The sequence below is a fragment of the Hyla sarda genome, chromosome 8 (assembly GCF_029499605.1).
Source record: "Hyla sarda isolate aHylSar1 chromosome 8, aHylSar1.hap1, whole genome shotgun sequence".
Lineage (NCBI taxonomy): Eukaryota > Metazoa > Chordata > Amphibia > Anura > Hylidae > Hyla > Hyla sarda.
Window position 1 is genome coordinate 21003370 of NC_079196.1, and position 24556 is coordinate 21027925.

The following is a 24556-nucleotide window of genomic DNA, read 5'->3' on the forward strand; positions in this document are numbered from 1 at the left end:
ATTACCCTGGTTGCCCGCCTTTGAACCCTCTCCAGCTCCACTATATCTTTCTTGTACACTGGTGACCAGTACTGTACACAGTATTCCATGTGTGTTCTGACCAGTACTGTACACAGTATTCTGTGTGTGGTCTGACTAGTGATTTGTACAGCGGTAGAATTATTTCCTTGTCGTGGGCATCTATGCTCCTATTGATGCACCCCATGATTTTATTTGCCTTGGCAGCAGCTGCCCGACACTGGTCATTTTAACTATTAACTTAGACTCCGAAGTCCTTTTCCACGTCAGTCGTCCCAAGTGTTCTCCCATTTAATGCATAAACCCAGCCCGGATTTTTCTTCTCCATGTGCACAACCTTACATTTATCAGTGTTGAACCACATCTGCCACTTCTCAGCCCAAACCTCCAACCTATCCAGATCCATTTGTAACAGTGCCCTGTCCTCTATCGTGTTTACCGCTTTACAGAGTTTAGTATCATCTGCAAAGATTGCTACTTTACTATTCAACCCCTATACAAGGTCATTAATTAATATATTAAATAGAATAGGACCCAAGACTGACCCCTGTGGTCCCCACTAGTAACAGTAACCCAATCAGAATAAGTACCATTAATAACCATCCTCTGTTTCCTATCACTGAGCCAGTTACTTACCCACTTACACACATTCTCCCCCAGCCCGATCCTTCTCATTTTATGCACAACCTTTTATGTGGCACCGTATCAAATGCTTTGGAAAAATCCAGATATACGACATCCAGCGATTGCCCTTGGTACAGTCTGGAGCTCACCTCCTCATAAAAGCTAATCAGGTTAGTTTGACAGGACCGATCCCTCATGCAGATATGGAGTCATACATTTATTTTTATCAAGTTACTCCAAAAATAGCATCTCCCATAAAACCCTCAAACAATTTACATACAACGAAGGTTAAACTAACAGGTCTGTAATTCTAACATCTTTTGACCCCTATTTAAATATTGGCACCACATTTGCTATGCGTCAGTCCTGGGGATCCTTCCCTGTCACTATAGAGTCCTTGAATATTAAAAATAGGGGGTCTGTCTATTACATTACTTAAAGGGGTATTCCAGGCAAAAACTTTTTTTATATATCAACTGGCTCCGGAAAGTTAAACAGATTTGTAAATTAAAATAGAAAAATTGGGGTATGTACAGCTCACAAAATAAATTAGTCGAGGCTATATGGAATGTACTTACACCAAAAAAGTACAAATATAGAATAATTTGTAGAAAGAAAAAGGTACCAAAAAGCCTCTAGACTAATACCATAAATGGCACATGATGGTTAAATTACAGAAAAATAAAGTCGGACTGTGCTTCACTTTAAATGATGAAAAATAATTTATTATAAAATAATGATATATAAATAATACATTAATATTAATTATAAATCCAAAACATAAATAATACCTCCTTACACAGGGCCCTTGTGGGGAGGTAATATGAGATAATATACAACAGTAAAATGATTAAAATCCGCTTATATAGTGAAATCTTCCGCTAATCCAGCATTGTATAAACCGGCATAGTTCACTTTTTATAAAGTACACTCCATAATCATATATATTGTAGAATTTCAATATTTTTAAAAGATAGCTCATGTAGTTGTATAGTTACCAACTCCCATAGATGGAAGGAAGTTCTTGGTGTAATCGTATGGCTGGACGTCCGAGAGGCCTTCCACGAGGCTTTGCTTTGTCCCCTGAGGCTTTGCTTTGTCCCAGGAGTAGATCCATCTGCCTCCGAGCTTGCTTCCATCTCCGGAGTAATCCATCTACCTCCGTGACCGGCAACTTCTCCTAGGCCTGTGGCAACCGGGCCCACGCCGGCGACCGCAAGCGCATGCCAGCGCTGGACACAGCCTCCACAGCATATGCCATCTGCCTCTTGGACGTCCAGCCATACGATTACACCAAGAACTTCCTTCCATCTATGGGAGTTGGTCACTAAACAACTACATGAGCTATCTGGTTATCTTTAAATTCTACAATATATATGATTACGGAGTGCACTTTATAAAAAGTGAACTATGCCGGTTTATACAATGCTGGATTAGCGGAAGATTTCACTATATAAGTGGATTTTAATCATTTTACTGTTGTATATTATCTCATATTACCTCCCCACAAGGGCCCTGTGTAAGGAGGTATTAATTTATGTTTTGGATTTATGATTTAGATTAATGTTTTATTTATATATAATTATTTTATAATAAATTATTTTTCATCATTTAAAGTGAAGCACAGTCCGACTTTATTTTTCTGTAATTTAACCATCATGTACCATTTATGTTATTAGTTTAGAGGCTTTTTGGTACCTTTTTCTTTCTACAGATTTGTAAATTACTTCTATTAAAAAATCTTAATCCTTCCAATAGTTATTAGCTTCTGAAGTTTTCTGTCTAACTGCTCAATGATGATGTGACGTCCCGGGAGCTGTGCATGATGGGAGAATATCCCCATAGGAACTGCACAGCTCCCGGGATGTGACATCATCATTGAGCAGTTAGACAGAAAACATTAATTCCTTTAGAACATGGGGGTGAATGCCATCTGGACCTGCAGATTTGTCTATTTTGATTTTTTGTAGGCGGCATTGTACTTCTTCCTGGGTCAGACAGGTGACCTGTACTTCTTCCTGGGTTAGACAGGTGACCTGTACTGGGGAGTTTACCTTATCTCGCTGTAGTTCACCTGGCATTTCATTGTCCTCAGTGAATACAGTGGAGAAGAATTTGTTTAATGTATTTGCTTTTTACTAATCCCCGTCTATAATTTCTTCCTCATCATTTTTTAAAGTGCCAATACTTTCATTTTTGACCTATTTGCTATTAATATAGTTAAATATCATTTGAGTCCCCCACTACCAGTACCTGTCTGGCCTGCCCTGCACTCCTCCTTCCCTCCTTACTGGAGCAGCCTTCCCCCTGGTGGTCAGAAGCAGTATCTTACTGCAGTACTTAAAGCTCTGAAATGGCATCCTCCTCATCTGTTAACCAGGCAAACTTGTTGGGGTGTGCCAGTTCAGAACTAGCCTCCCTGACACTTTTCCCTCTACCCCATTTTCTAACTGTAACCCAACTAGCTGCCTGACTGTCCTGCACCTCCGTCCCACTATGCTCTCCCACCTCTACCCAAGAGAGTACTTGCTCAGTGTGCAGGAGACTCCTCTCCAAGTTGTCAATGCATCTCAGTGTTGCCAGTTGCTCCTCTAGGTCCAGGATCTGGGTTTCCAAATGAACAACTCACACACAACTCACGCAGCAGTATGCACCCTCAAAATGCTGTTTAAGGATTGCATACATCACGCAAGATGTAAACTGGACTACATTTTCCAACATGGAGGCCATCTAGTTATGGGGATTTAACAGATTAACAGCCAAAAACAGACAGTAAATATTACAATTAAATTCTCAGTAGACCTTGTGAGTTTAAAGTCCCTACAGTGTAAGAAAAGTAACACTCTCAGCGATTTCAAACTCCTGCTTTCAAATTCCTGTTTTTCAACTCTCTTTCAGCTGCCTCTCTTCCATAGCAACATTCAGACAGAGCACGCTCAGAACTGAGTCCAAAACTAAGATTTACGCACCAGTGACCAATCTACCCCTCCCCCTAGAGGCAGAGTAGAGAAAAAAAGTGAAAAGGCTGTTTAAAATTCTATCAGTGATCCCTCTATGTGCAAATGTAAGTACTCACACAAGTCACTCCAACTCCCCAAATTCACTCCACACAGCAGATTTCTCCTGTTTTTCAACTCTCTTTCAGCTGCCTCTCTTCCAAAGGAACACAGACAGAGCATGCTCAGAACTGAGTCCCAAACTAAGATTTAAGCACCTGTGACCAATCTACCCCTCCATCTAGAGGCAGAGTAGAGAAAAAAAAGTGAAAAGGCTGTTTAAAATTCTATCAGTGATCCCTCTATGTGCAAATGTTCACATTAACCTATTTTTTTTTTTAAGAGCCGAGGCAAGTGCTCTCTATCACCCAAAGGGCAAGAAAAAGTGCAAACGTGTCACACTAAAAAAACGTGCCCAAAGGATGCGGTCTATCACTAAGCCCTTCTCCGACAGGAGAGAGGCCCCCCAACAAACCTACCCTTCACCTTCAGGCCAAAAGGCGCCTGCAAGGATACAGGTTCGATGCCGCTTTTTGCCGAAGCTTCTAAGAGCCCGAAAATGCTCCTGGCTTCAACCTAGGCATTAGCCAGGGTATCAGCCGAGGAGCCGTATACTGGTGGCATCTTGACCAAAGCCAAGATGCCCAGGGGTTGCAGGGAGGTGAGGAACCTAATGGCCACACACACCTCCCCTAGACCACCAGGAGGGACACCCAAAAGGGCTACCGCATCCTGACAATCCTGTGTACAAATAAAGACACAAACTTGGCACAGTGACAAACAAAAAAATAATAAATAAGTGGACGAGTGCAGATATACTGCCCGGTCATCCGGCCGGATCTATTAAAATTGCCCTGATCCTAGCCAGGAGGCTGAGATACCAAGGGTGAGTGCCAAAGGTGAAGAGTAATGGTGCAGTGCTTTCACTCAGTGAGTTATAACACCCAGTGAGTTTCGGCACCTCAGGGTCACCACTCCCCGAGCCACAGAAGTACCTCGGCTCTACACCCCCTCTACCTCATGGTGAGACCCGGAGGAAACAGGTTACATCAGGGCAGCCGTCGAGCTGATTCCTCAGAACCAGCCCCGGAACGCCCCGGTACACCTGCCCCCTCCATGCAGCATCCATCCTACATCAATGGCCAGAGACTAAACCACTGATAAGAACAGATACTACACTTGATCTTAGCCAAAAGGCCGAGAAGCGCTCACATTACCCTATAACCTAAGCACATAGCAGTCACCTTGATGCCACTTGGTTGGTTCTTAGACAACCTATTCGAGCCATTGTAGCTGCATATTCTAAGACAGATAATGCAAAATGTGTTCCTCAGCTACATGTGGAGACAACATAACCTAAAGAACATATTTCCCCACATATGGCTCACTATAAGTTCCTTTTTGTCCTCTCCATTGTAACATGATGTATACCCGGTGCGGCTCGTGGCATTTACATTCTGAAGGTGCTATAAGTGCAGATCTGTCCCGGTGCATCCGATGGGATGTGTCATAAATTATTCTATACATATGTAATTATGGCGCCGCACGACACAAGGACCTGTCTCACTTTCAGGATCTGTCACAACAAGGTGCAGGAATAAGGAATCGAGCCGGCGCTCTAGACATGACTCCTGAAGTCGTATGAGCTGTAAACGAATTAATCTTAAAACATGCAAATGAAGCGTCACCCCAGATGCCAAATGTTTACTCAATATTGTAATGAAGACCTCAAATAGAACGTGTGCATTCTCTGTTTACATGTGTAGAGAGATGAGGCTGACTGTACAGATGGGCGCAGGGCCCCAAAATAATTCAGTCAAAATTGGTGATCATGCTCCCTATTTTTCAAAACACTTGGGCTATTTTCAGAAATATAGTAACACTGCACTAGTTTCAGGCTTGCACTCCAATTAGATGGTGCATCAGTCCTAAACGTCCTCCAAAGGAGAGATCTACTCATTACATCTTTATGCTTTTTTTCACATTCCTTAATATTTTGTGAAGATTATTGTCATACACCCTGTACCCTCCTAAACTTCCCCTGGTGGTGGCATTTAGGATTTACCCAAATATTGTAGTCATCCACTTTTCATAGTCTTTACTTTCCAGTCCAGACCACCATGAAGACATCTTCCAGCCACATTAATAGTGCCCTCCCTTGTGTCTACATATAGTAACAATGGCTAGTTAGTGCCCTCCTAACAGTAATAGCGCTCCTTAGTGCTCCTCAAAGAAATAGTGCTCCACTCACCGAAAATGTGCCCCTTTAGTGCACTGTTCACATTAACAGCACACCCTTACTGGCTCTAAGCATTGATATGGCACTTTCAATACTAACCTAACCCCAATACTTCAATACTAACCTAACTCCAGTGAGGAGCAAAGTACTTCAGGACATGGGCCTCATTGTGCAGGCACTGTGTGGTGTTGGCCTGTGTTGACACTTTTTCACCATAATATTCAACTATGAGCAAATTTTGAAAAATTCGATTCGGCCGATTCACCGAATTTCCCCCCAAAAATTGTTTCAGTCCGAATTTATTCGCGGCAAATCTCTATTAAAATGGCCATTTCTGGCCTACAGAGAGGCTCAATAGGGGTGTAGAACATTTTGCCTTGTCATAACACGCATAGAGAGTGTGCTCATTTAGTGAAATAATACTGTTATTCAGTATAACATGCAGATTACAGGCATCACTGTTAGAATCCCTGCCACAGAGCGTCTGGATGTGGCAGCAGGGTTGGGAGACCATAGGGCGTCACAATTGAAGAGATTAAAGAGATATTGTATGTAATTAAAATTTAATTTTATTTGAATTTATCAAAATTTTTTATAATCCCTTTTTGAGGACCCATTCTAGTGAGCATCGAGCTGGCGGTCCACCGCAAGGCGAGCTACCGTCTGTTCCAGCCCCTGCCTCTCAGCAGCCCCCCCCCCCAACTGTCTTACTCTGTGTGGAACTGAAAATGTTTAATTCAATCAGTTATGGTTCAGTGTTATTGCTCCAACCTGCTTCATTGGAGTCTTGTGGTAATTCCAGAGGCAATATATGACGACGACTAGAGAGGAGTGAATTTTTAAAAAATTTGATTCGGCCAGTTTGATTTGCTCATCTCTATTGAGGACCTATTGGAGGGCAAGTCTGGTGCTAGCAGACAGTAATTCCAGCTCCAATAGTGTATAATTTCTGCAGTGTATAATTTTCTGTAGTGAAAAAGCTTGTACTTGTATCTTAAAATCGAGCTACCACCTGTCAAAGCCTCTGCCTTTCAGCTAATCCCCAAGCTCTGAGTGTCCACCATAAAAGGGAGGGACTGCAGTACAAGCAACTTGGACAGGAACACATTCAGCTTCTGTGCCATTGGATAAGTGAGCGCATAAAGCTAGAAGTGGCTGGGGTGAAAAAGTTTGTACTTGTATCTTAAAATCAAGCTGGTGGTCTACCGCCAGGCGAGCTACCACCTGTTCCAGCCCCTGCCTCTCGGCGTGAAAGTGTGAATGCTTAATTTAATAAGTTATGGTTCATTCTTACCGCTCCAACCTGTTTAATCGGATTCTTGTGGTAATTCCACAGGTAATATATGACGTCGACGACCATAAGGCCTCAGTCTTGAAAAGATTACATTGATTTTTTTAAATTTAAGATTTTGATTAGATTCACAAGTTTAATGTCCCGGGTGCTCGAAGCGTTAACTTTGAACTAATACTATTTGACCACAAAACCCAATATAACAAGAAGTCACAAGGCAGCACAATGACAGAGCCTAGAGGTGGCAGCAGCCCGACAAGACCATAGGGCCTCACAATAGAAAAAATATTTAGTAAAATGTAAATTGAAGATTTTAGATAGATTAAAATTTTAAAGTTTAATGTAAGGTTCCAATAGCATGAGAAGACCATATGGTGACACAATGACACAGCCTGGAGGTGGCAGCAGCATGAGGAGACCATAATGTGGCAGAATCACACAGCCTGGAATTGTCGAGAGCAAGAGGAGACCATATAGTGGCAGAATGACCCAGCCTAGAGGTGGCAACAGCCTGACGAAACCATAGGGATTCACAATTGAAAAGATTAAAGATATATTTTAACATTTTAATTGAAGATTTTAAATAGATTAACATAAAATGTAATGTGCCAGCATGAGGAGACCAAAATGTGGCAGGATGACCAAGACTGGAGGTGGCAGCAGCAAGAGGAGACCATATGGTGACAGAATGACACAGTCTGGAGGTGGCGGCAGCCTGACCAGACCAAAGGGCCTCACAATTGAAAAGATGAAACATATTTTTTTAAATTGCATGTGGCTATGTTAACATCCTCCTGATACTTGATGAAGAACTGCCACACCGCAGAGTAGCTGATCCCCCCCCCCCAACAGTCTGCACTGACTGACTGCTACTGCCGCCGACTCCAGGGACCTCTGTTCCACTAGCTCCCGGGCAGGTAGGCTGCCATGAAACAGGTGGTATACCCCGGGCATGTTTGGCTCCAGACTTCCCACTGCTGCTACCATGCTGGCTCACAACCATGCTACCACCTTGCTGGTTTAACTGCTGCCTCGCAGGCAACTTGCCACCCTTTTCTCCTGAAGATGATGAAGCCCCTTCTGCACCCGGCTCCCACTTGCAATCGGCTTCATCATCATCAACAAGTGCCTGCACGTCACTGATGTCCTCCTCAGGTTCCTCAACAGTGTGTGCTTCAGGAGCCTTAATGTTCCCAACACCACCTACCACGCCACTCTACTCATCACTACTTGCCCGCCTATCGAAGGAAGCGGGGGATGTCTCCTCCACTTCTTGGCTGGGCAGTAGCTGCTGACTGTCCTCTAGTAGATCATCCTGACTAAAAAGTGGAGCGGAACCCACAGCATAGGATACTTCTATGGGGAGGGAACAGCATAGGACAGAGGCAATTGGAGGACAGGGACTGCTCCCAGGCCATGTCAACTGATGGTTGTGTCTGAGGAACCCATCAACTGTTGACTGGGAGTGTCAGATGTCACTTGTGATGAAGTGGATGACCGTGTTAACCAATTGATGATTGATGTTGAGACACAACTGCTAGATGATACCAGGATACCTCTCGCTGTGACTCCTGCTGCCACTCGCCCCTAGTCTGCTGCGACCTCTGCCTGCACCTGATGAATTTAGGCCTCTGCCACTCCTCTGTGCACGTCCTGGCCCTTCTCTGCCTGACATACTTAGTGCGTACATGAGGGGAGTACAATACGCTTCACTACACTTAAAACAGTATTTGTCTACAACGCCAGCAGGTGTGTACTTTTGGTTGGCCTTTCACAATAATTAGGCCCTTAGGACTATAACAGGAACAAAATGGTACCCCCCATAGATGTACGTACGTGGTATGCACTTATGAGGGGAGTACAATACGCTCCACTATGCTTAAAACAGTATTTGTCTAGAACAGCAGCAGGTGTGTACTTTTGGCTGGCCTTTCACAATAATTAGGCCCTTAGGACTATAACAGGAACAAAATGGTACACCCCTCAGATGTATGTACGTGGAATGCACTTATGAGGGGAGTACAATACGCTTCACTATGCTTAAAACAGTATTTGTCTAGAACAGCAGCAGGTGTGTACTTTTGGCTGGCCTTTCACAGTAACTAGGCCCTTAAGACTATAACAGGAACAAAATGGTACACCACGTAGATGCACGGACGTGGTATGCACTTATGAGGGGAGTACAATACGCTCCACTACGCTTAAAACAGTATTTGTTTAGAACAGCAGCAGGTGTGTACTTTTGGCTGGCCTTTCACAGTAACTAGGCCCTTAGGACTATAACAGGAAGAAAATGGTACACCACATAGATGTACGTACGTGGTATGAACTTATAAACGGAGTACAATACGCTCCACTACGCTTAGAACAGTATTTGTCTAGAACAGCAGTAGATGTGTACTTTTGGCTGGCCTTTCCCAGTAACTAGGCCTTTAAGACTTCAACAGGAACAAAACGGTACACCACCTATGTACGCATAGGTTACACTTAATAGAGGACAATCCGGTCAGCTACGCAACCTGTATTAGGCACTAATAGCAGGTGATTATGGCTTTTAGTGCTCTGCTCACCCTAACTGGCTGGTTATTATGAGCTTTTCAGTTGTTGTACACACCAGTGCTGCAGCACACAGTCGCTATGTACTACACCCAAAATTACTCTCTCTCTCACAATCTCTCTCCCTCCCCTATCAGTACTTCTAGGCTAGATTTGGGCTTGAGGTGAATCGCTGATGTAATACACCCAAAATTGCACTTTCTCTCTCAATCTCTCTGCCTTCCCTATCAGTGCTTCTAGGCTGGATTTGGGCTTGAGGTGAATCGCTGCTGTAAAAATGCTTTTCTGTGCAACACACTGCTCTCTGTCCCTCTCTCTCTGTAATAGAACGCTGAAGTGACTGGCCGCAAGATGGCTGCCGATTATATAGGGCTGTGACATCACAGGGGTGGCTGTCTGCTGATAGGCTGCATCCTGCATGTGATTCAGGGTCATTCCACCTACCCGTGTTCCCGACTTCCCAGCGTTCCTTGCCCCATTGATGCCCTGGCGTCTGGATCACACTAAATGGAGTTTAATGAAGCGATTTGTGCTATCCAATCGTGGCAATATTTGGATTTGTTGCTAAGCAAATTTTTCCTGAAATTCATAACGAATTCGGATTCATCAGATTTGATTCACTCATCCCTATCTGTGTCCTTAGACTGATGTCCCCCCCCCCCCCATGAGTGCATCATGATGGCCCCCAATAAATGAGTCCTAACGTTTATATGGACATTGAAGCAGTACACAGGTACGGTAGAATGCAGCGTCTCGGTGTTATTTTGCAGTGGTTTTCCACATATCTGCACTTCTATAGACGGAGGAGAAGACAGATTGGGTGAACAGATTGTGTGCGGTGTACGGACTCTCCCTCTGAGGGGAAAACAAGCTGAGCCCCGAGAAAGTCCTGTCTGTCTGATTTGTGGTGATCAGTCAATTACCTTGGAGATTACACCGCTCCAAAATCCAAGAATATTTCTTCCACTTAGTAATGATCTTAGTTATTTTCTTTCTTTTTGCTTATTTTATCTTGTACAATAATAAGAAATTCTGTTCAGACTGATATCAAATCTGTCCATTGGAAATCTCCAAAAATAATACTTGGAACATTACTGCCATGGCTGCTTTGAAGATTTCATATATAAATAATTATGCCCCCGATAACTGACCATTTATTGAAGTTTTTCTACCACAGGCCCCTCCCTGCTTCTATAGTTAAAGGGGTTATCCAGGAAAAAACTTTATATATATATATATATATATATATATATATATATATATATATATATCAACTGGCTCCAGAAAGTTAAACAGATTTGTAAATTACTTCTATTTAAAAATCTTAATCCTTACAGTACTTATGAGCTGCTGAAGTTGAGTTGTTCTTTTCTGTCCAAGTGCTCTCTGATGACACCTGTCTCGGGAACCGCCCAGTTTAGAAGCAAATCCCCATAGCAAATCTCTTCTACTCTACATAGCAAATCTCTTCTACTGTGCAGTTCCTGAGACAAGCAGAGGTGTCAGCAGAGAGCACTGTTGCCAGACAGAAAACAACAACTCAACTTCAGCAGCTGATAATTATTGAAAGGATTAAGATTTTTTTAATAGAAGTAAATCACAAATCTGTTTAACTTTCTGGAGCCAGTTGATGTAAAAAAAAAAAAAAAAAGTTTTTTCCTGGATAACCCCTTTAAAGAGGCACTCCGGGTTTTTACCTCATCACCTATCAAATCTCTTCTGCTAACTCTGAGATCCCTTCCCACCCCACTAGTTCTATCTGTATACTGCTGCTGCTATCTCTTTGGGATAAGGATATATAGTAGTCATACCCCTACCCTCCCAGCGCCATCTGTATACTGCTGCTGATATCTCTATGGGATCAGGATGTATAATAGTTAAAGGGGTACTCCGGCGGAAAAAAATGTTTTCATATCAACTGGCTCCAGAAAGTTATACAGATTTGTAAATTACTTCTATTCAAAAATCTTCATCCTTCCAGTACTTATCAGCTGCTGTATGCTACAGAGGTAGTTGAGTTGTTCCTTTCTGTCTGACCACAGTGCTCTATGCTGCCACCTCTGTACATGTCAGGAACTGTCCAGAGCAGGAGAGGTTTGCTATGGGGATTTGCGCCTGCTCTGGACAGTTCCTGACATGAACAGAGGTGTCAGCAGAGAGCACTGTGGTCAGACAGAAAAGAATAACTCAACTTCCTCTGTAGTATACAGCAGCTAATAAGTACTGGAAGGATGATGATTTTTTTTATAGGAGTAATTTACAAATCTGTTTAACTTTCTGGAACCAGTTGTTTAAAATTTTTTTTTTCCAATGAGTACCCCATTAAACACCTCCCTCACAGCTCTATCCATATACTGCTACTGTTTCTGCAATCTCTAGGAGATCAGGATGTATAGTAGTTATACACCTCCCTCACAGCTCTATCTGTATACTGCTGTTATCTCTATGGGATCAGGAGGTATAGTAGTTATATTCATCTCCTGAGGCTGTGTTCACACTTCGTGTTTCTTGCAGCAGTCTTTTTGTTTTGCCACACAGAAAATCACCGAAAAAGGTGCTATTTTACCAGTTGTTCAAATCTTGGTATAAATTAGTCCTTTTTACAGCGATTGTTTAAAATTACAGTTAAAATGCCAAAATTCAGCATAAATGTTACATGTGAACAAGGCCTAAAGACGTCAAATCTTCATAAAACACCTCAGTTGTGATTATAGGTCAAATCACTTTCGCCTGATGCCAAGAAACACACTTTAAATAAGAAAACACATAAAAACTGCATGTAGTGTGAACTGATACCAACTCACATAAGTCTAATGAGTTTACCTGGGTGATCTCCAACACTAGCAGCCTGATTAGATGATCAGGTGCAGTGATCAAACTCCCCACTCAAAGCCCGAGGATCCATGGGAAATGTAGGCTGCATTATCAGGTAATTTCAATAAATAAAATAATAAAAACAGCAAAAATTCAAAATGAGAGACAGGTGGCCAAAGAAAGCAAAACTAATCCTAAATATTTTTTTAGATATATAAATACAAAAAAAAACAAGGACAGAGCATGTAGGACCCCTTAATAATGATAATGGGGAGGTTGTCACAGGCGATCAAGAGAAGGCGGAGCTACTGAATGGGTTCTTTAGTTCTGTATACACTATGGAAGAAGGAGCTGACATTGGCCAGGTCAGTGCTGGTAACACATCATGTACAGGTCAGTGCTGGTAACACATCATGTAATGTACTGAACTGGCTTAATGTAGAGATGGTACAAGGTAAGTTAAGTGATATAAATGTAAGCAAATCTCCAGGGCCGGATGGACTACACCCAAGAGTTCTTAGAGAGGTAAGTTCAGTAATATCTGTACCCCTGTTCATGATATTTAGAGATTCTCTGGTGTCTGGTATTGTGCCAAGGGACTGGCGCAAGGCGAATGTGGTGCCAATCTTCAAAAAGGGCTCTAGGTCTTCGCCAGGCAATTATAGACCGGTAAGTCTAACGTGCATTGTGGGTAAATTGTTTGAAGGACTTATAAGGGATTACATACAGGAATACATAGGGGATAATTGTATTATAAGTGATAGCCAGCATGGGTTTACTAAGGATAGAAGTTGTCAAACCAATCTAATTTGCTTTTATGAAGAGGTGAGTAGAAGCCTTGACAGAGGAATGGCTGTGTATATAGAGGGGGCTGTGTATATAGAGGGGGGCTCTGTATATAGAGGGGGGCTGTGTATATAGAGGAATGGCTGTGGATATAGAGGGGGCTGTGTATATAAAGGGGGGCTGTGTATATAGAGGGGGGCTGTGTATATAGAGGGGGGCTGTGTATATAGAGGAATGGCTGTGGATATAGTGTTTCTGGATTTTGCTAAAGCATTTGATACTGTCCCTCATAGACGTCTGACAGGTAAGTTAAGGTCTTTGGGTTTGGAAATTTTAGTTTGTAACAGATTGAACACTGGCTCATGGATCGTACCCAGAGAGTGGTGGTCAATGATTCGTACTCTGATTGGTCCCCGGTTATTAGTGGTGTACCCCAAGGTTCAGTACTGGGCCCGCTGCTGTTTAATTTATTTATCAATGATATAGAGGATGGTATTAACAGCTCTGTTTCTATCTTTGCAGATGACACCAAGCTTTGTAGCACGGTACAGTCTATAGAGGATGTGTATATAGAGGGGGGGCTGTGTATATAGAGGGGGGCTGTGTATATATATAGAGGATGGTATAACAGCTCTGTTTCTATCTTTGCAGATGACACCAAGCTTTGTAGCATGGTACAGTCTATAGAGGATGTGCATAAGTTACAAGATGACTTGGATAGACTAAGTGTCTGGGCATCCACTTGGCAAATGAGGTTCAATGTGGATAAATGTAAAGTTATGCATCTGGGTACTAATAACCTGCATGCATCGTATGTCTTAGGGGGGATTAAACTGGCAGAGTCACTGGTAGAGAAGGATCTGGGTGTACTTGTAGATCACAGACTACAGAATAGCATGCAATGTGAGGCTGCTGCTTCCAAAGCCGGCAGGATATTGTCATGTATCAAAAGAGGCATGGACTCAAGGGACAGGGACATAATACTCCCCCTTTATAAAGCATTGGTACGGCCTCACCTGGAATATGCTGTTCAGTTTTGGTCGCCTGTTCATAAAAGGGACACTGTGGAGCTGGAAAGGGTGCAGAGACGCGCGACTAAACTAATATGGGGCATGGAACATCTTAGCTATGAGGAGCGATTAAAGGAGTTACAATTGTTTAGTCTTGAGAAGAGACGTTTAAGGGGGGATATGATAAACGTATATAAGTATATTAATGGCCCATACAAAAAATATGGAGAAAAACTGTTCCAGGTTAAACCCCCCCCCCCAAAGGACGAGGGGGCACTCCCTCGGTCTGGAGAAGAAAAGGTTTAGTCTAAAGGGGCGACACGCCTTCTTTACCATGAGAACTGTGAACTTATGGAACGGTCTACCTCAGGAACTGGTCACAGCAGGAACAATTAACAGCTTTAAAACAGTTAGATACATTCCTGGAACAAAATAACATAAATGCTTATGAAGAATTATAAAACTACATCCCTTTCCCTTATCCCCTTACACCCTTCACTTCAATTCCCTGGTTGGACTTGATGGACGTATGTCTTACATACTAACTGTGTAGCTATGTGACTATGTAATGTTGGAACTGCAATCAGAAATTGCTGAAAACCCCATGCCTGCCAAATCAGCTATAACAGGTAAACACAAGACATACTAACATTATTCTATATTAATAGCCTATACTGCACTACATTTAATATGTAAAAAAAATGTAATATTCCTGAAGTGCTTCTCTAACATCTTGTCATTTGCAGCAATATTAAGCCAAGGAAATTGAAAGGCACGTTTTATAATTGCTAGGTGCTTAGAAACGGCCATGTCCCAAACTCTAAGCCCCTCAAGGTAATGAAGATCAGCTACATGGCGCCATACGTGGACCGCGGTATATGAGACGTCTTGTATTTCTTATATATTGCAGATAATGAATGATGCCGTAAGAATCCTTGATGTTGCCAGAAGATTACCTGAAGATTCTAGGAAGCGTTGGCGCCGTGCAGCTTAGTCCCTTTCACAGATATAACACTTTCCTTAGCAACCGAAGGCGACTCATTAGGCGTTCACTAGAATCGTCGCTCTGTTCATTATCTCAAGTTACTGACGTGTTCACATTAGCAGTGAAATAATGAGGATCACAGATCTGACTGACGGTGAATATCATTATTCTCAGGTTATTCTCACCCGGCCTGTGAACACTGAATCACTAATTAGAATTTTCACAGATATAAATACGACTTTAACAAATCTTGGGGACGGCGCATCGTGCGGCTTCAATAGATCTTCCAGGAGTATTAGGATGTGAAAATGATAATATATGAAAGAAGAGGAAAGAAAATCTTGTATGTTTCCCTGGAAACCAGTGTTTTTCTCCTTCCTTTTTATCTTCAACCTCAAATCAGATCTGTGTCTGTCTGTAAGGCAACTGTCTGCAGCAGGAGCCTCCCCCCACTGGTCTGGCTGTATGCCAAGCTCTATATTTGCTTCCCCCATTCATGGAATAGTTTTATTTGCCATCCCTGATCTGCCCAAGAACGGCCACAAAAATGTTCACATTTGAGACCCACCTCCTTTGAGGAACGTTCTGCTTGACAATCCCACCACGAATGGAGGGTTGAGAGATAGGCTATATCAGCTGAACCTAGATGGGGTCCGATGGAAATAAATGGGATTATCCAGGCTTTAAAAAAATGGATGGCCTATCCTCAAATTAGGTCATTAGCATTAGATCATTGAGGGTCTGACTCCTGGTACCCCCAACAATCAGTTGATCCAAGGAGATGTGGAGCTCTGGAGCTGCCAGGAAGGGTCCAGTGAGGTGATGATTAGATGAACCAAGGTGGAGCCAGTCAATAAGTTAATGAGGTTATCCAGACTTTAAAGGGGTATTCCGGGCAAAAACATTTTATCCCCTATCCAAAGGTCCAAAGGATAGGGGATAAGATGTCTGATCACGGGGGGCTCACTGCTGCCGCCCCCCCCCTCCCCCCCCCCGCGCTATCTTCCTGCAGCACCTGCATTCTATGCGGGGCTGCGTGTTCAGTTTCGGAAACCTCCGGGTTTCCGGGACTGGGGACGTAACGTCACGCCACGTCCCCTCCATCCATGTCTATGGGAGGGGGCGTGACGGGTAACCTCCAGGTTTCCGGGACTGGGGACGTGATGTTATGCCACGCCCCCTCCATTCATGTCTATGGGAGGGGGCGTGACGGCCGTCATGCCCCCTCCCATAGACATGAATGGAGGGGGCGTGGTGTGTCATCACGTCCCCAGTACCAGAAACCCGGAGGTTTCCGAAACTGGAGACGCAGCACCCGCATTGAATGTGAGTGCTGCAGGAAGATCGCGGGGGGTACCAGCGGCGGGCCCCCCCGCGATCAGACATCTTATCCCCTATGCTTTGGATAGGGGATAAAAAAAATTTGCCCGGAATACCCCTTTAAAATTGATGGCCTATCCTAAGGATAAAACATCAGCATCAGATGATTGAGGGTCTGACTCCTGGCACCCCCCACCAATCAGCTGACCAAAGGAGTTGTGGAGCTGTGGACCTGCCAGGAGGGATGATTAGATGAACCGAGCCGGTCAGGGGTTATCCAGGCTTTAAAAATGTATGGCTGATCCTCAATCATTCAGGGTCCGACACCTGGCCCCCCAACTAATCAGCTGAAGGAGTTGTGGAGCTCTGGAACTGCCAGTCAGCTGATACAAGACTGAACACTTCCGCAACACTGTAGTAATTTACACCCTGCTGGAAATAGTATGGCAGATATACATCACATGTAAACTAGCCCGAGCGCAGGGAGAAACTGCATTCCGGCAGAGGGCTATTACCATTTTTGTTATCGCCTAACAAGCTGTTCATTGGGGGTCAGTACAGACACCACTCCATTCATTCTCTAAGGCAGTGTTTCCCAAACAAGGTGCCTCCATCTGTTGAAAAACTGTATGGGCATGCTGGGAGTTGTAGTTTTGCAACAGCTGGAGGCACACTAGTTGGAAAACACTACTCTAAGGGGCCGCTTATCAGTTCTGAGCACTAACCTTAGAAATTTTCATCAGCCCCATAGACAATGAATGAAGGGATGGCTGCGCATGCGCATTCCAGGTACAATTATATCCACGTTCCCGGGATCCAGCAGTCGGACTGTCACTTATCAATTGTTATCCTCTATCCATATGATATGGGAAAGCACTAACCTCAGAAACTTTCATCAGCCTCATAGACAATGAATGGAGGGGTGGCTGCGCATGCGCGGTGTGCTCGATTCATTCCAGGGACAATCATGTCCCCGTTCTCGGGATCTAGCAGTCGGGGTGTCACCGATCAACTTATTATCCCCTATTCATATGATAGGGTATAACACACTGATGGGAATGCCCATCTAAAAGGATCTTATCTAAGTATAGAAGCCGTATTTTTCGCCGTATAAGACGCACTTTTTCTTCCCCAAAAGTGGGGGGGGGGGGGGGAGTTGGTGAGTCTTATACGGCACACATTAAAACCCTGTCCTATCGCGGAGGTACCTGCGGCCATCAACGGCCGGTACCCGCGGCTAATACAGGTGATGCCCTGTATTAACCATTCAGACGCGGCGATCAAAGCTGACCGCCATGTCTGAAGCGAAAGTGACACTAACCCGGCTGCTCAGTCGGGCTGTTCGGGACCGCCACGGTGAAATCGCAGCGTCCCGAACAGCTTACAGGACACCGGGAGGGACCTTACCTGCCTCCTCTGTGTCTGCTCCGTGCCGGGATCCCCTGCATGGCGGCGCTCTCCTTCTACGTCATCACGTCGTAGCGACGTGATGGCGGCAAAGGAGAGCGAGGATACCGTGCAGCAGAGACGTTCCGGAGCGACAGGGACACCCCGGGGACGCGGCGACAGTGATGGAGCGACATCCAGGGCAGCGGTGACGAGTCCGGAGCGGCGGGGACACGTGAGTATAACCTCCAATACCAGTGGTCTTCAACCTGCGGACCTCCAGATGTTGCAAAACTACAACTCCTGGCATGCCCGGACAGCCAACGGCTGTCCGGGCATGCTGGGAGTTGTAGTTTTGCAACATCTGGAGGTCCGCAGGTTGAAGATCACTGTCCTATACTTTACATTGTATTTGGTTCAGAATCTTTTTTTTTCTAGATTTTCCTCCTTTAAAATTGGGTGCGTCTTATATGCCGGAGCGTCTTATATGGCGAAAAATACGGTATATCAAAAAGCGTTTTTCACATATAGGGTCTTCTTGTGTGTCCTAGAAAACTGTACAATTCTCACATTACAAACCTTTATATTTTATGCAGATCAGTTCAGTATTATTTGATTGTAACACGTCAATGTACTCACAAGTATTCCCTGTGCGCCGAGTGTACGGCAGCTGCGTTGCTGTAGCGCCATAAGACGATGGCTGAGGAGAAGACGTCCAGAACCGCGTCAAACTGAAAAGACAAAGTATAAGGACAGAGTATGACCACAACAAGAAAAAAGTTTATTGACCTACAAGAATTCATTTTTACTGGGACCTTGGTGCAAAATGCTGCTTCAGACAGATAATAATGATAATATTTATAATAATTATTATTATGATTATTATTGCTGTTATTATTACTATTAATATTATTATTGCTAATAATAATAATAAAAAAATTATGAATATTATTATTGTTGTTATTATTATTATATGTATTGGTATTGTTATTAATAATAATAATAAGTATTATTATTGTTATTATTATCAATAATAATATTTATTATTTTTAGTATTATTATTTTACATTATTATTAAGAATAATTAAAATAACAATAATATTTAATAATAATAAATTATGAATATTCTTATTATATTTATTGTTATTATTATTATTATTATTAATAATAATAAGTATTATTATTTTTATTATTATTGATAATAATAATATTTATTCTTTTTTGCATTATTATTATTTTATAGGTATTATTATTTAAAAAAATTATAATAACAATAATATTTAATAATAATAATGTATTATTATTGTTATCCTTATTGACAATACTACTACTACTAATAATATTATTATTATTATTTCTATTTTTATTGGTATAAATAATAATAATAACAATACTTTATAATCATTAATCATTACAAATAATAACTATTAAGTATTGTTGTTATTATTATTTATATCAATAAAAATTGAAAAGATAATAATAATAATATTATTATTAGTAGTAGTATTGTCAATAAGAATAATAATACATTATTAATATTATATATTATTGTTATTATAATCATTAATAATTACAAATAATAATTATTATGGCAATAATAATTATTTTGTATAAATAATAATAATAACAACAATACTTTATAATCATTAATAATTACAAATAATAATTATTAAGTATTGTTGTTATTATTATTATTATTTATATCAATAACAATTTAAAAGATAATAATACTAATATTATTATTATTATTATTAGTATTGTGAATAATAATAATACATTATTCATATTAAATATGATTGTTATTATAATCATTAATAATTACAAATAATAATTATTATGACAATAATATTTAATATTCATTATTAATAATAACATTTTTAAATAATAATAATTATAATAATAATTAGTATAATAATATTTATTCATATAGCGTCAACATACTCCACAGCACAATTTTTGAGGGTACAAATAAAGAAAAAAAAGAAACATTTCAATATTAATCGCAGGCTAAACCACGCTTTCCTCCTAGCGCAAGGTCAGTCCTGGATGCCGGCCCCATAGACTTACATTACGAGGCTGTCCTGGTCACGTGACGCAAAGCCGTGAGAGAACGCGCTAAGCACGCATTTCTCTCTCTCTCTATCAGCATCTTATGCAGTTTATAGTAGCGCACAGATATTTGCCGTACATTTTGCCTCTCTCTAAATACCGACATAGAAGAAGGAACCATCATTACGCGTCCTCCGAAACAAAAGAAGACAATTAGACATTTCAGATGATACGAACGAGGGCGGGTATTTTTGGAACGCGCCTATTGTGGTAGCTAAAACCAACAATCACAATTTCTCAGTCAAATCGGTGACTATTCTACTTGGCTGGGGCCCAAACGGCGCCGTAAATTACACATGAGATTATTTATTGATGCCGGAATCGGAAACAAAAGTTATGAATAATTTAAAGGGTACCTCTCATCAAATAAACTTTTGATATATTTTAGATTAATGAATGTTGAATAACTTTCCAATAGCATGTTAATGAAAAATATGCTTCTTTCTATTGTATTTTTCCCGATCAGTCCTGTCAGCAAGCATTTCTGACTCATGCTGGAGTCCTAAACACTCAGAGCTGCCAGCCTGCTTTGTTCACAGCCAAACAGGCTGTGAACAAAGCAGGCTGGCAGCTCTGAGTGTTCTCCTTTGTGAACAAAGCAGACTGGCAGCTCGTAGTGTTTAGGACTCCAGCATGAGTCTGAAATGCTTGCTGCCAGGACTGGTAGGGAGACCCCTAGTGGTCATTTCTTCAAAGTGGAAAATTAAATAGAAAGAAACATATTTTTTAATAACATGCAATTGTAAAGTTATTCTGCATACATTAATCTATACTATATCAAAAGTTTTTTGGATGAGAGGTACCCTTTAAAGAAACATAGAAAAATTCCGAAATTCTCAGAATTACTTGGCAGTTGCAATATCAGTAGTCACCACTGTTGCAATTTATTGGAGGGTGCTGATACTTTTGCAAACCGTGGACCTCCAGATGTTGCAAAACTACAACTCCCTGCATGCCCGGATAGCCAACGGCTGTCCGGGCATGCTGGGAGTTGTAGTTTTGCAACAGCTTGGGGGGGGGGGGGTCCATATTTTGGAGAACTAGGCTCTAATGCATACGCCTTTGGGCAAGAAAACTTTGCATCTTATATTCTTTTTGATGTTTCTCCTGAACAAGAAGAAAAACTAGTAGTGCATAATAAGCTGTGAATGTTGAATAATACAAAGAAAAAATGACTTACTGCAAAGCCAAAGGATGACGCACTGGACCGCATCACAGAGACAGCTGGAAAGAGAAGGTATATGTATTAGTCTTCATGTATGAACTAATAAATTTTAATATATATATATATATATATATATATATATATATATACAAGAAAAAAGAAAGATATATATAAAGAAAAATCATCTGTAGTTGCAGTATCTTGTAATACCTTTTTTATTGGACTAACAAGATTTTGTAGAGAAGCTTTCGGGATTCCTCCCTTTATCAAGTCATAAGTATTTCTGAGCTCACAAGGAGAAAACACGCGTTCTATCTCACAAAATATGCAGGGGTTAAAACAACATATGTGGAGAATGTACATTAAGTTGGGCCATAAATTGTATAGCTATAGGACGATAGATACAGATAAGGAAGAGGGGGGGGGGGGGGGGGGCTGGAGAGCAGAGGTGAGAACGGTGACGATAGATACAGATAAGGATGAGGGGGTGGGGGGGTCTGGAGAGCAGAGGTGAGAATGGGGATTATGCTGGACAGAGGAGAAAGGATGATTTTACCACAGAGCCATAGACTGAAGATAAGACTTAGACAGGGGAGGGGGAGCAGGGGTGTAATGGTGTTAGAGCAGGGAGAGGGAAGACAGTTTAGCAAAGGTTATAGGAAATGTTGATAATGGGATAAGAAGCTTAACCCCTTAACGACGCAGGACGTATATTTACGTCCTGCGTCGGCTCCCGCGATATGAAGCGGGATCGCGCCGCGATCCCGCATCATATCGCATCGGTCCCGGCGCTCATCAACGGCCGGGACCCGCGGCTAATACCACACATCGCCGATCACGGCGATGTGCGGTATTTACCCTTTAGAAGCGGCGATCAAAGCTGACCGCCGCTTCTAAAGTGATAGAGAAAGTGACCCGGCTGCTCAGTCGGGCTGTTCGGGACCGCCGCGGTGAAATCGCGGCGTCCTGAACAGCTTGCAGGACACCGGGAGGGCCCTTACCTGCCTCCTCGGTGTCCGATCGGCAAATGACTGCTCCGTGCCTGAGATCCAGGCAGGAGCAGTTAAGCGCCGATAACACTGATCACAGGCGTGTTAGTACACGCCTGTGATCTGTGTAAAAGATCAGTGTGTGCAGTGTTATAGGTCCCTATGGGACCTATAACACTGCAAAAAAAAGTTAAAAAAAAGTGTTAATAAAGGTCATTTAACCCCTTCCCTAATAAAAGTTTGAATCACCCCCCTTTTCCCATAAAAAAAATAAAACAGTGTAAAAAAAAAAAAAATACATATGTGGTATCGTCGCGTGCGTAAATGTCCGAACTATAAAAATATATCATTAATTAAACCGCACCATCAATGGCGTATGCGCAAAAAAATTCCAAAGTCAAAAAAAGCGCATTTTTGGTCACTTTTTATACCATTAAAAAATGAATAAAAAGTGATCAAAAAGTCCGATCAAAACAAAAATCATACCAAAGAAAACTTCAGATCACGGCACAAAAATGAGTCCTCATACCGCCCCGTACGTGGAAAAATAAAAATGTTATAGGGGTCAGAATATGACATTTTTAAACATATAAATTTTCCTGCATGTAGTTATGATTTTTTCCAGAAGTACGACAAAATCAAACCTATATCAGTAGGGTATCATTTTAACCGTATGGACCTACAGAATAATGATATTTTACCGAAATATGCACTGCGTAGAAACGGAAGCCCCCAAAATTTACAAAATGGTGTTTTTTCTTCGATTTTGTCGCACAATGATTTCTTTTTCCGTTTCGCCGTGCATTTTTGGGTAAAATTACTGATGTCACTGCAAAGTAGAATTGGTGACGCAAAAAATAAGCCATAATATGGATTTTTAGGTGTAAAATTGAAAGGGTTATGATTTTTAAAAGGTATGGAGGAAAAAACGAAAGTGCAAAAACTGAAAAACCCTGAGTCCTTAAGGGGTTAAATCCACATTAAGTCCTCTGTTCTTGGAGTCATAAAAAAACTATCATTTTGGCTTCAAATGTCTTTCTTTCCTGGGTGTTCTTGAAGTTTCGTTTCAGGATCTTGATTTTGAGGTCCTGTAGGGAGTGACCTGTTTGGGTGAAGTGGTGTCCAACTGGGGTGCAATAGTCCTTTTCTCTATGGTTGTTGATGGACGATCTGTGGAGATTCATCCTTTTATTGAGTGGCTGACTGGTCTCACCAATGTAACATCCCAGGTGACACTTGGTGCATTGTGTCATGTAGACTACATTCTCTGTGGTGCAGGAGTATTGTCCCTTCATGTTGTATGTCTTGTTGTTGTGGGAGGCCTCAGAATTTGTGCAGATGTGTTGACAGAGTTTACAGCGCGGTTTGGCGCAGGGTTTGGTCCCATTGTCTGTATCTGATGTGTCTGTGGGTAGTTTCCTATTGACCAGCTTTTGTTTTAAGTTGGGTGGTTGTCTGAAGGCCAAGATGGGTGGTTCAGGAAAGATTTGCTTTAACAGCTCATCTTCTGCTAGTATTGGCTGCAGGTCCTTGATGATTTTGTGTATTTCCTCAAGGGTGGGATTGTATGTGGTTACCAGTGGTATGCGTGATGAGGTTTGTTTCTCTCTGTATTGCAGCAGGTGTTCACGTGGTGTTTGAAGAGCAGAGTGGATTTTCTTATGGATGGTCCTTGGTTTGTAACCTTTTTGATTACATTTCTCAGCTAGCGTTTGTAGATGTCTCTGTCATCAGGGTTGGAGCAGATGCGGTGGTACCTGATGGCTTGGCTGTATATGATGCCTTTCTTGGTGTGGGACGGATGGGAACTTGAATTGTGCAGATAGCTGGATCGGTCTGTGGGTTTTCTGTATACAGATGTCTGTATTGTGTCCTTGTTTATAGTTACAGTGGTGTCCAGAAAGTTTACACTTTCTGTAGAGAAGTCCATTTTGAGTTTGATGGATGGATTAAATGTGTTGAAGGCATCATGAAATTGTTTGAGTTTATCCTCTCCTTCAGTCCAAACAATGAAAATATCATCAATGTATCTGTAGTATCTGTAGGGTTTGTGAATTTGGGTATTCAGGAATCGCTCTTCAAGGTCAGCCATGAATAGGTTGGCATATTGTGGTGCCATCCTGGTCCCCATAGCAGTTCCCATCATGTGTAGGTATATTTCACTGTTGAAGCTGAAGTAGTTGTGTGTGAGAATGAATTCTATAAGTTTTGTGATGATCTGAGGGCTGTATTTCTGGTTGTTGGTCTGGGAGGAGAGGAACAGTGAGC

The 24556-nt window shown here is 42.0% G+C and overlaps 1 protein-coding gene and 1 pseudogene across 1 annotated transcript in view; both read right to left on the minus strand.

Moving 5' to 3' along the window:
* TMEM163 (transmembrane protein 163) overlaps window positions 1–24556 on the minus strand; it is a 174997-nt gene that overhangs the window by 64693 nt on the left and 85748 nt on the right. Inside the window, exons 3-4 of the mRNA XM_056533239.1 lie at window positions 21315–21358; window positions 18665–18756 (exon numbers count right to left, since the gene is read on the minus strand). Coding sequence (XP_056389214.1) covers window positions 18665–18756; window positions 21315–21358 — 136 coding nt within the window. The remainder of the gene's footprint in view (window positions 1–18664; window positions 18757–21314; window positions 21359–24556) is intronic.
* Window positions 4677–4847, minus strand: LOC130290069 (U2 spliceosomal RNA; annotated as a pseudogene).